Source organism: Medicago truncatula, chromosome 1 (genome assembly GCF_003473485.1).
Source record: "Medicago truncatula cultivar Jemalong A17 chromosome 1, MtrunA17r5.0-ANR, whole genome shotgun sequence".
Classification (NCBI taxonomy): Eukaryota; Viridiplantae; Streptophyta; class Magnoliopsida; order Fabales; family Fabaceae; genus Medicago; species Medicago truncatula.
In genome coordinates this window covers 17712136-17725167 of record NC_053042.1, presented here as the reverse complement: position 1 = coordinate 17725167, position 13032 = coordinate 17712136, and the positions used below count along the sequence as shown (strand labels likewise).

Below are 13032 nucleotides of genomic sequence, written 5' to 3'. Positions count from 1 at the left end.
CAAACGCACGTTTTTTTTTTTTTTTTTTTTTATATATATAAAGAGATAAATAATTTTATGTTTCTAACTTGCATAGGAGAAAAAATATGGCCAAAATTATAAAGATTGTTTATGTTATGATTGTCTTCTTTTTCATATTTCTTTCTGTAACCAACTCCAGCGGTAAACAATTTTACTAGCCCTTTTAATTTTTTCTTATTTATTTTATACATAATATTTCATCTCTTTTAGTAACATCTCTTTACTTTTATTTTTTTTATTTAACAGCATTTTCTGGATGTATGAATGACTCTGATTGTCCAGACCTTTTTTGTCTCCCTCCTCTTGATATGAAATGCCACGAGCTTGTTTGTAAATGTCGTTAACATGTAAATTTAAGACCTTATGACTTCTCTTATGCCATCTACTCATAATATATTAAACCCCACCAAAGATCAAAAGTGATGTAATTTCAAATAATAGATATTGAATAATTGATAGTATTGTTTAGATCAATGATAACACTAATTTATGTTGTAGTCATAGCCTAATAATCACATTAAATCTAACAAAATTTTACCTCTTTAGTAAGTTCCACTTTTTGTTGATGTTTTGGTCATGTCATAAGTTCCACTTTATATCATGAAAGGTTATAGAATAAAGGAAATTTATAAAATTAGAATGAATTTTGAGGATTGTTAATTTTTTTTTATGACACCTCTTTACTAAGGGTGTTTAAAAGACAAACATGACACTTTGATGTACTTAGAGAGATTTAATTATAAGCTTTTATGTTACCACTTTATTATGATTGTAAGTTTTTTTGTCACCTCGTTACTAATGTTGTTAAAAATACAAACATGGCCCTTTGATGTACTTAAGAGGTATTTAATTATAAGTTTTTATGTAACCACTTTACTATGTAGGCTAAATTGACAAACACATTAAATTGATTTACTTAAGAGAGATTTAGTAATGATTTTAATTTTAGGAAGGTTGTTAACATCTTCATAAGATATGAAGGCTATTTAATGTACGTAAGGCAAAAAATAAGTTTTATAAATCGTAAATCGATGAAAACATAGTCTATCTCTTACATCCAAAGAGAAAAAAATATGACTGAAATTGTCAAGTTTATTTATCTTATGATTATCTTCCTTTCACTATTTATTGTTGCAATGAACGTCGATGGTTTTACATTTTCTATCTTATGTCAAGTCAATTCAGATTGTCTAGGGGAAATATGCTTGCCTCCTAAAACACATTGGTGCAATAAGATTCTGCTAGAAATTTACATAAGTTGTCATTTAGTAACTATGCTAGAACCCAATAATTTGTATTTACTTCCCTTTCTAATTTCATGGACTCGGAATAATTTGTATATTATTTTGGGTCTGTCGCTATTTTCTAGAACGAACTCACTGGTACTCTCGTGGAGATGACTTTCTTGGTGGATTCGCTGGTTGTTGTTACTAAGGTTATGTTTTGAAACCTCGTTGTCAATGTATTGTTTCTGATTTTTTTAGATTTGATTTTCTTCGTGTGGGGAACAATGGGCTCGAAAGGCTGTCGGTACTCACTCTGGTTTGTTGTGGGGGTTGTTAGTTCTTGAATCTATGTGTGTTGGCGGTTGGTTTGTACACCATTCATCAGTTATAGTACAAGTTTGATTTTACTCAGACTTGTCTCTGGTTTAATTTGGTTGGTTCAATGCTTGCAACCTTAATCCAGGTATTATAAAATTTTTTGGTTGGTCAAGAGATTTTATCTTAGCATTCAGAACAGGTCTTCAGCTCAGCTCAGCTCAGGTATGGATAAGACTACATGGCTTATAACAAGAATCTTGGAAGCCTAAGATATTGTTTAAATTGCAAATAGTGTGGGGACACCAATTTGTACAGATTATGCTTCCTCAAAACCAATGATTGAAAGAACTTTTGGTCACTATGCTCGAGTACTTTTTGATATGGATGTCTCCAAAGAGTTACGGTACAAGGTTTTAGTGGAAAAAATGATTTTTCTTTCTTTGTGGAAATTGAGTATGAAAATGTGCTAGATTATTGTTATTATTGTAATTGGGCACAATGATGACAACTGTAAGAACTATATGAGGAATGAGAAGCATACTGAACCAGAAGAAACAAAGAAGTCTCATAAAGAACCAAGAATGGAGTATAGGAAGAAACATGGCACACATGTTGAAAATCCAAGTATTGTTAAAGATGCAGCAGAATTAGAAGTAGAAACAGATGGAGTTGTTGCCAATGAAAGTTCTCAGGACAGAGACTTTGTAGATGCTACACAGTTTTATGAAGAATCTAATGAAGAGGTTGATGATTTAGAGGCTAATTCTGAACAAATTGTACATCAAGAAAATGAGACTGTTGATATGGTTTCCGAAGATATGGTTGTTGTAGTATGACTCAAAATTTGATGGATGGAGAATATTGTTGCTAAAAATATAAAAGATTTGTTTCAAATATATTTTGAGTTGAAAATATATTTATGGACAATAAATATATTTTTGTACCGTATGAAAAACGATTTGATGCAAATATATTTTGCAAGGGAATATTATATTTTTTATGCAAATATTCTTTCACTGAAGGAGAAAAAAAAAACGTATCTTCAGGGTGATATTCGTTCCAAATTTATGAGTTATACTTTTACTATAAATATAGACCTTGAACCAGAGTAAACCTGAAGATACAGGGGGCTAAAACAAGGGTTTAGAATGGCAACAACAAAACTGGGGTTTGTATAGAGTTTGTCTCTATGGAACAAACACTAGGGTTTGAGGGTTGATTCACCTTGGGAAACACTATTAGGATTGAGTCTCTTGGTTACGGGAAGAGATTGGGACTTTGGGTAGAATTAGGCGGGAGACTTATTCTTGTAACTCATTGATATCTCTTTTGTAACGTTACTCATCATATAGTGAAACGGAGGGCTGCTCTCTCCCCCAGACTAGGTCAATTTGGACCGAACTGGGTCAACAAATTCTTTTGTGTTCTCTCTTCTCTTCTTTTCTCTCGCTGTTTTCTACTTTCTGGCTTATGATTATAATTGTTCTATTCACTTTGTTATGGCTGCTTGACTATCCCTTACTCCACACATCAAGTTTGTTATTGGTGTGAGTTTTTCATCGAATTCACCAATAACAAACTTGATGTGTGGAGCAAGGAATAATCAAGCAACCAAAACAAAGTGTATGAAACAATTATAAACACAAGCCAAAAGTAGAAAACAGTGAGAGAGAGAGAGAGAGAGAAAGGAAGAGAGAACACAAGAATTTGTTGACCTAGTTCGGTCCAAATTGACCTAGTCATGGGGAGAGACCAGCCTTCCGTTTCACTATAATGATGAATAACCTTACAAAAGAGATATCAATGGGTTACAAGAATAAGTCTCCCGCCTAATTTTACCCAAAGTTCCAATCTCTTCCCATATTCAAGAGACTCAATCCTAATAGTGTTTCCCAAGGTGAATCAACCCTCAAACCCTAGTGTTTGTTGCCAAGAGACAAACTCTATAAAAATCAGTTTTGTTGTGGCCTTTCTGAACCCTTGTTTTAGCCCTCTCTATCTCAAGGTTTACTCTAATACAAAGTCTATATTTATAATAAAAGAATCCTCAATAAAACTGGAACAAATTTAGGCACGAAAGTACGTTTCTGTTTTAATTTCTGCTGTCAAAATTGGCCACCGAACTCCATAAACCGGTCACCGATTTTTGCCGAACCAACAGACAAAAAACCAGAGCATAAAATCGGCCACCGAGCCCTGAAAATCGGTCACCGATTTTCTACTTCCAGAATTCCAATTTCTTCAATTTTGAGGCACTTTCACAACACATAGATTAGATCTAAAGATTTTTTTCATTGAATGTCAGAGAAAATCTTTTACCTAATTATTGTGTTGTTGCTCTACTCTTATTGACCCTTTAGTACTAGATAAAGATGACCAACAAATAGCCATTTCTTTTTCCCTTAACAACCAAACCTTCAACATGTCTGCTATTTATGCTTCTACAAGTAATCTCAGAAAGAGAGAATTATGGAGTAAGCTTGATTCATCAAAAATCCAATACAATGTTCCTTGGTGTTTCATAGATGACTTTAATACAAATTTAGGAGCACATGAGCACAGTGGAAGATTCACACATGCTAGACCTCCAATGGACTGACAGCAGTGGACTTATTCATCTTCCAACTAGAGTTTATTGTGAGGAATAAATCAGATCATTATCCATTGCTTTTTGAGTTCAAAATTGACATAAACCATTTTTCTTCAAATTTTAAGTTTCTTAAAATGTGGACTCTCCATGAAGGCTTGAAAGAGTTTATTGTGGATTGCTGGAACATAAATGTGTTAGGCTGCCCTATGCATGGTAATTTCCACATCAATGTATTGAAAAAGGACTCCATTAATATTATTGGACTAATTCCTTCGCCGAAAAGACTTCATCAAATGGTTGTCTACCACTATTTCTTCATCAATTCTCGACGATCTCTTGACCATATCTATTTATTGGAAATTGAATAAATAAAAGTAATAAAAACTAATAATTATTTAAATAAAATAAATGCATAAATAATTAAATACATATAAAAATATTTTATCAAACGCCCCGTGCATGAAACGTTGTTTGTCATCAAGCAATTACTTCGGTAGGAAATATTAGGAATAAGCAAACATAAAATATATTAAGAACAAAATTCAAATCTAGGGATAATCAACTTAAGTTTCAAGTTAGAGTCTTTGGCTCTCTAAGTCACAAGTTCTCAAAAAAATGGGAATCACCTCACAAAATCACTCATTTCAGAAGAAGGTGATTGAGTCTCACTAATTTGTTTATGAGAGAATAAGTTCTGTTTTAGGCCGGACCTTAGGGTGTGCAAACCGCTCAATGGAACGGGGTCTCCCCAAGGTATGGGGTGGTTTGAGGTTCCTACCGCATATATACGCTACATTGTATTTATCTTTAAAAAAATATAAATAGAACATTGTTCTTTTAAAAAAAATACGTTTATTTTTTTATCACAGCCTTTCTTCACTTACAGAACCGAACCTCCGGATTTGTAGGAACGGGCCCTGATCAATCCTAATCATTGGTTTCTTTGTGCTAAAACTCTTAAAATGTATTCATATCCTTTGAAGGTCATCATATTTCTTTGAAAATGTATTAATATACCCCCACTGGAGCTGGGTGTTTTTTGTGTTTTTTCTTTTCACAATTCACAAGTAGCTAATTTGTAAACTAAATAGTAGTAGTAAAAATGGAAGTTCAGAAATAAATTCTCTTTGAAAATGGTTCTTAAAGCCGTTATTATGTTAAGTCCAACAAATGGTTTTAAAAGCCTACATTATGCTGTTTTTTTAGTGTTGCTCTTTTGACACCATTGTTTCTTAGAAACACATAGAAATAACAAAAAATACATCAGCGGTAATTAACTATTGTTGGCTTTAAAGCAGAAAACCAGCGGTAGTTAACTACCACTGAGTTTTTTGATCATTTCCATTTGTTTCTAAGAAACAATATATGTCAAAACAGCAATTTCCATTTTTTTTACGGGAAAGCCCACATTTCTTTTTTAAGGAAGAAATTCATTGCAATTCATTAGCTAAAATGTGTCACATACATGAGGGTACATCATCAATAATATGGGGGCTAGGATTAGATAGGGCTGCTTGAGCTAACTCGTGAGCTACCCTATTTGCTTGCCTCCTGTTGAACTCGACATGAGAGTTCTGAAATCTATCCAATAACAACTGTTTACAAGCACTAATAATGCATCCAAACTCGCTACTGTCATCTATACTAGAATTGACACAATCAACAACTTTTTTGCAATCAAGTGCAAAATCGACATTGTCAAACTGTTGATTAGAGATCCAATCCAAAGTTGTGTGTAATCCAACGACCTCTCCTACATCTATATCACAAAGAGGGGCAAACCATTTTGTTCTTGTAAGAACAAAAGCACCATCATCATCCCTAAGACACATGCCCAGACCAACCCTATTAAGAGAAGCGGAAAATGATGCATCAATGTTGCATTTATACCTGCCATGTGTCGGTTTCTTCAAGTTATCTTCTTCTTGTCTTGTAATTCGCACATGTGGTATGGTGGTTTGAGTGCTTATGCGAGACCTAATAGCTTGGGTTGCTCGCCATTCCTCTAGTAGGTGAGTTGCGTGTTAAAACATCTGCGAGTTGGTTTCATTCTGTTAATGCCACAGTTTCATGTTCCGACTCTTCCAAAGACTCCACATAATTGTGGTCATAAGTTCACATTGCCCTCAAGAAAGATCTTGAACAGCTTTAGGACACATTTTGTTATCTCTTCTTTTAGACATATTTTAATTTTGTTTTGTGGTAGTGTTATTTTGAAAGTTTAATTAAATTAAATAGATCTTCGAATTTTAATTATAATATTTTAGTTAGTATTGGTCGCTCCATTAACATTTTAGTCAAGATTCACCATTGATTGTAAGTGTAAACAGCTGTATACTTTGTGGTATGTAAATTAGTAACGGTATGTTTTTCATCTAATATTTGGGTGGATAAATTTGATAGATGAAGGTATTATATGTTATATTCAAAACAAACCATTAGAAAAGAAAAAGTACAAGGTTATTATATATATGTGAATATATATCACATGTTTTTAGCCACTAAAAAAAATATCACTTGTTGAGGTAGATAATTTTTCAACAAAATCTTATTCATAAAAAAGGGATTTAATTAGCTATGATGATTGCTTGGAGGTACGTGATTCTCTCTTGTTAGAGGCTTACATGCATTCTCTCGTCCAAATGCCCATTTCAAATGCAGAAACATACGCCTATCACTAACTGACCTCTATGGATCCTATCTTTATGCATTACGTTTCACATTTTAATGCAAACCAAAACACTATATATATACATTGTGAATAAGTTCAATAAGCATAACACAAACTTGTAATATCTATTTCTTCCTTATAATTCTATAATCTTTTCAATTCCCTCTAATCATCAACATCATCATCATGTCAAGTGCTCAGCAAAACTTCAACCAAGGCCAATCCCACGGCCAGACTCAGGTAAAAGCACAAAATTGTTCACATTTCTGTGAATTTATACTACACATTTATATCATGTTAATTTGTAATATATTTTTTTTTTTATTATGGCTAGGCTAAGGCTGAGGAATGGATTCAATCCACAAAGGATTCAGCCTCTGCAGCCTCGGACAGGGCACATTCAGCAGCTAACACAGCTGGGCAGACTGCAAAGGATTCGGCCTCAGCAGCCTCAGACGGGGCTCATTCAGCTTCTAACACAACCGGGCAGACTGCAAGGGATTCAGCCTCTGCAGCCGCCGACAGGGCTAATGCTGCTGCTAACACAACAGGCCAAGAGTCTGAGAGAAACAAGGAGGAAGCTGCTGGTTTTCTCCAACAGGTTGCTAGCTAATATATATAATAAGAAGATACAAAAATATTGATCACGGAATTTACAACACTCACACACAGTACATTAATCACTTGCGTTAAATCCCGATGAGTCATATAATATGAAATTAGCCCTTGATTTTGACACTAATTAGTGTTTTATTTTCTCTCTAACTTTTTAGTCAATTCAACTTATATCATATTCATACATAAAGGTCTAGACTCTATATTAAAGGACTTTTCTTTTATTGATGTGTCATATTGTTAAAAGTTTATCTTCTTATTGCAGACTGGAGAGCAGGTGAAAAACATGGCTCAAGGTGCTGTTGAGAGTGTGAAGCACACCCTTGGCATGGACAATAGCAGCAACGCCAACGCCGCCAACACCAACGCCGCCAACACCACCACCGCCAACAAGTAAACTTGGACATCTTGATTCATTTGTGAATGTTGTCCTGCTATACCTCCATTCAAATGGAAGGATAATAATGTATTCATTTATTTTTCTTTTTAGATAGTATAGCTTTTTCCTAGTTGTTAGGGATTAGCATACTACTACTTATGTCATGATTATTGTGCTTTTTGCTAATAAAGAAAGCCATATCATTTATAATAAAACTTATATTCTCTCTATTTTTCTATCTTGCTTTAAAGCTTAATACACAGTTGTCTGGCCTATTGATAAATTTTTCAACAAGCATCTAATCAAATTAAATCTTATATATCACAATTAATCATTGTTTTTATCATTTTTATAAGCTTCATTTACAATCTCCAACTAAAAAGTGACACCTTGAGAAATTGAGTTGTGTGACACTCTAATATTGCCTTCAATGGAACATTGGTAATTCATATGAAGACTTCACTAAGTACTAGTGTTGTGAATTCGATGAAAAATCGCACCAATAACAAATTTGATGTGTGGAGTAAGGAATAATCAAACAACCAAAACAAAGTGTATGGAATAGTTATAAACACAAGCCAAAAGTAGAAAATAGCGAGAGAGAAAAGAAGAGAGAACACAAAAGAATTTGTTGACCCAGTTCGGTCCAAATTGACCTAGTCTAGGGAGAGAGCAGCCCTCCGTTTTACTATAATGATGAGTAACTTAACAAAAGAGATATCAATAAGTTACAAGAATAAGTCTTCCGCCTAATTCTACCCAAAGTCCCAATCTGTTCCCGTAACCAAGAGACTCAATCCTGTTTCCCAAGGTGAATCAACCTTCCAACCCTAGTGTTTGTTGCCAAGAGACAAACTCTAAACAAACCCTAGTTTTGTTGTTGCCTTTCTAAACCCTTGTTTCAGCCCCCTCTATCTCAAGGTTTACTATGATACAAAACCTATATTTATAGTAAAAAAATCCCTCATAAATTGGAACAAAATCAGGTCTAAAAATACGTTTTATTTTTATGACTCTGCGCAAAAATCGCACTCCGATTTTGCCAGATCGTGCTCCGATTTTTTACGAATGGAAACTGTCAATTCTGGTCCAAAAAATTGTGCTTCGATTTCTCAAATCGTGCTCCGATATTGATAGCTTCAGCAAACTTCAATTTCTCCGATTTTGAGTCACTTTCACAACAACCAGCAACACCAACACCACCAACAAGAAGTAAACTAGGAGATCTTGATTCATTTGTTAATGGTGTCCTGCTATACCTCCATTCAAATGGAAGAATAATAAAATATTCGTTTATTTTTCTTAGTATTGCTTTTTCCTGGATGTTAGGGATTAGCAACTAGGAAAGCTCTTGCTTTTCTCTATGGAACTCCTTGTTTTAAGCTCGTCTATTGACTCAATTTTCCCATAAACATTAGAAATGCTATGAGTTTGCTCGTCATTGCTCGCCTAGTAAAATGTCTTGTACTTACGATTAGCTAGGCAACTATATAAAGCTTCTCGCTTTTCAGTGACTAATAGGTCTCACGATTAAAATATGAAAGAAAGTAGACAAAAGTTGTCCCACTATCTCGAATTCTTGTGATTCTTACTTTTTTTCAATTTCTTTTTATTTATTTTTTAAATACACATATTAAAATATATATTAGTTGACCTATTTAATTGATTCAAATAGTCTTGAATCGTATCACTCTGAATCGATTCAAAACAGTTTGAATCGTATCATGAAAACTCTCTGACTTGTGTTGAATCGATTCATAAAAGTTTGAATCGATTCAACCTTCATCCTGGGTCTTCTGAATTAATTCAAATATGGTCTGATATGTATCAATCTTCATTGAATCAATTCAAATATGGTCTGATATGTATCAATCTTCATAGTTCTTCTGGCTTGTCTTTTAGCTGTCTGAATTGATTCAAGCATTTAGTGAATCGATTCACTATGTTGTTTTTGGATGAAATATTGCACTTACCACCTTTTTCTATATATAGTCACTTCCTCATAACACCCAAAATATTGAATAATTTGCATTTATTCTCTCTAGAGTCTCCAAACCTCATTGTTCATACATTCTTGAAGATTAAACACTTTTTCTTATAATCACTTTGATCTTTGAGCCATAGAGTGCTATAGGGATTGTAAATTGGTTCATTCAAGGAAATTGATTGGGTAATCAATGTGCTAAAGTGAAAAAAATAATCTCATTCCACCTCCAAAGGTGTTGGGGGTTCTTTCTAAAGTTCTTGTGTTCAAGGGGATCCAATTGTCGGACGGAGCATCGAAGAGTTCGAGTGAAGAACTTCAAGGGTTGCACGGGTGATTGAGGATTCGAAGACATCAAGAAGCACCAATTTCAAAGGTTATTTGAAGATTGGGGGAGTGATTGCATAGGAATTGAAGAACTAGGGTAGTTTCAAGGAATTCTTGTAAACACATTTTAATCAAACATTATCATTCTATTGGAAGTCCTTGGTGGAGACGTTTTCCATCAAGAAGAGTTGACGTAGCCCGAAGCGAGGACGAAAGGGCGAACTACTATAAATCTCGGTGTCTTCTCTCTTCTCTATCCTCTTTAATTTTGATTAATTATGTATTTGATCGCTTGATAAATTTCTAGTGTAGAGATTGAGTGTGATTTAGGTTTAAACCATTAAACTTGAATTTTTTTTTTCTTTGAATTGGCTTTATCTTACTTTACTTTAGATCACACTTAGTTTCAATCTATTGTCAATTTATCAAACACTTACACAATTGTGCTCATTTGTATAATTGATTGATTGCTCTTAGGTTTGGTTTGAGATTGTACTTGTTTTGTAACTTGTGTGAAATTACTTAGAATCTCTCGATTTCAAAGTGAATCTTATTATTTGTGCATAGTCTTAATAAGTTTGTCATAGCCATTGAACCTTGCATAAATCCAATAAGTCGTATATCGCTTTCGCTACAAACCTGATAAAAAATTTAAAACGCTATTCACCTCCCTCTAGCACATATTACCTTGCCTTATCGACCAACAATATACAATCAGAGGTGTGAACTACACTATGCAGAAAGGACTCTAAAACTTAAAATTTCAAAGATTAAAACTTTGATAAGAAATTCTTAAGTGTTGTATGGGCTTTTTGATTTAACAAAGTAAGGGAACAGTTAAAATAGCAGAGTCATATTGGTTGTTCTTCAAGTCTTCAACTTCTTATATAGGCAAGGATTTGAGAGACGTTGGAGAAGAGTGTCAGCGCATTAAGAGTCGTTGAGAATCTTCAAATCAAGGGCGTTGGTCTTTGCCTGATATATTAGACATTCAAAATTCCTTTTTTGAAACTAGAATTATTCTTTCATTTTCTTTGTCCTTAAAGTTCCTTGTTTGTTTCTACACATGGTCAGAAGAAGACAAATTGTACTATCAGACTTTGATAGAGACAACTACATAAGAAGACAAATCTGACGTGGTGTCTGGGTCCCTCAAGATCTTTTGTACTTCAGAGTCTGATGATCCTTAGAGTCTGATGAAGATCTTCATCTTCTGATTAGCATCCTTTCTTCCGATCCAAGGCGTTGACTTCTGGTTGACCTTTCTTCATATTTTTTACCACAATCTTGAACTTCTCTTGTGCTTTTGATGCTCTTATACATGTTCAGACCTTGTTAAATTTTAATCTACGGTCCTGCAAAATTAAACAGATATTAGCATAATACTTTGTTATCGTCAAAACCTTAAAAGAATTGTACAAACCGATTTTGTTCCAACACGCAGCATAGTTAACATCACATATAGGTATAGCAAATTGTTTACTTGACAAAAATCCATATGGTGACAATAAATTACTAATTTATTGCTTATTATTTGTTAATGTTTGATAATTTGTAATCAAATATATATCCATTCTCATTTCTCCAACGATTTTATGGCTACTACTCAGTTAGAATATTGTATTTATTGTTTATATTTTATAGAAATGCTTGTATGTATGCCTTCTTTGGCAAGTAGTCAGTCACTTGTGACTACTAGTCCATCATCAATTATACTGTTTTTATTGTTCATATTTCAAACATTTAGACGAGGCACACATAACCTTTTTGCATTTGCAAGTTTTCTACAGATTTCTCATAACAATGGAACTGTGTATATAAATTCACATATGCTGGCCATTTCTTCATTCTGTTTTTTCATCCACATAACAATGATCTTTACAGGTCCAAGCAAATAGTTCAAACTTCAATGTATTTTTGAAATCAATGAAAAAATGGTTTTGCATTGTATGCTCCTTTTCTGAATGTGTGAAATAAAGAACGAATGTGCCATGGCTACCGTCAAGGATCTCTCTATGAAGGCCACGATATCCCCAAACATCATCAATATTTGTGGAGAAAACCATTGGATGAATCTACCTATGTACAGTTGAGCAAATACAAATCTAACATAAAAATAAATACAGATATCGAGTCGAGATTGAAGGTGTTTATTTTTTAGTAGAACAAAGCATTAAACCATATGCAAATAAGATTGAAACATATACAGAGATTGAGAAGTGGAACAGGCCTCCAATTAGACATAATGACAGAAAACTCAAATTCACAGAGATCGGAAAGTTTGTTGGCGTTCATGAGCAATCCAATTCAGCTGCAACCAACAAGCACATACAGTTGAAGAACTCTGCTGAAAGGTGGCAAGTAGAAAAAGAAGAATAAATATCCTTATTGGCACAATCAGAGATGACAAAGATTAGTTCTATGTTTAAAACATGAGTTTGTGATTTAATATATGTTCATGTTAAGTCAAAACAATTAGATAAACACAAATGTTGAAATGCAAAAATGATATTTACCATACTAATAGATTAGAGAAGAACCTAAACCACGTTACAAAAGTTTGATACAGTCAATGAATTACACCAACTCATTAAAATATATATGAAGTTATATAGATAAAAAGAGCACCTAACATATTTTGAGTCAATTGATATCTGTCCTTTTCATCTGTTCGTCATCAGTAAAACATTTACTGGACTTGGTTGCAGAACGGGAATGCGAATTTGGCTTCTCACAACAAGATTGGGCAGAAGCAGGCATGAAACAGAATATCACTCTATAACTAAAAAAGAGTGTAAGTGCATTTTGATGTTACTGTTAAAATTAACAGTACTAACTGATGATGACATAATAAGAAAGAAACAAAAAATAGGTGTTTCAGTGACTCACCATATAGGAAAC

The 13032-nt window shown here is 33.7% G+C and overlaps 1 protein-coding gene across 1 annotated transcript; it reads left to right on the top strand.

Moving 5' to 3' along the window:
• Positions 1-7010: 7010 nt before the first annotated feature.
• On the top strand, positions 7011-8050 carry LOC11421984 (late embryogenesis abundant protein 7). The gene is made up of 4 exons (XM_039833529.1): positions 7011-7066; positions 7161-7253; positions 7386-7427; positions 7707-8050. Exons 1-4 carry the CDS (start codon positions 7013-7015, stop codon positions 7836-7838), a joined length of 321 nt encoding a protein of 106 aa, XP_039689463.1. The 5' UTR covers positions 7011-7012; the 3' UTR covers positions 7839-8050.
• The last annotated feature ends 4982 nt before the right edge of the window (positions 8051-13032 follow it).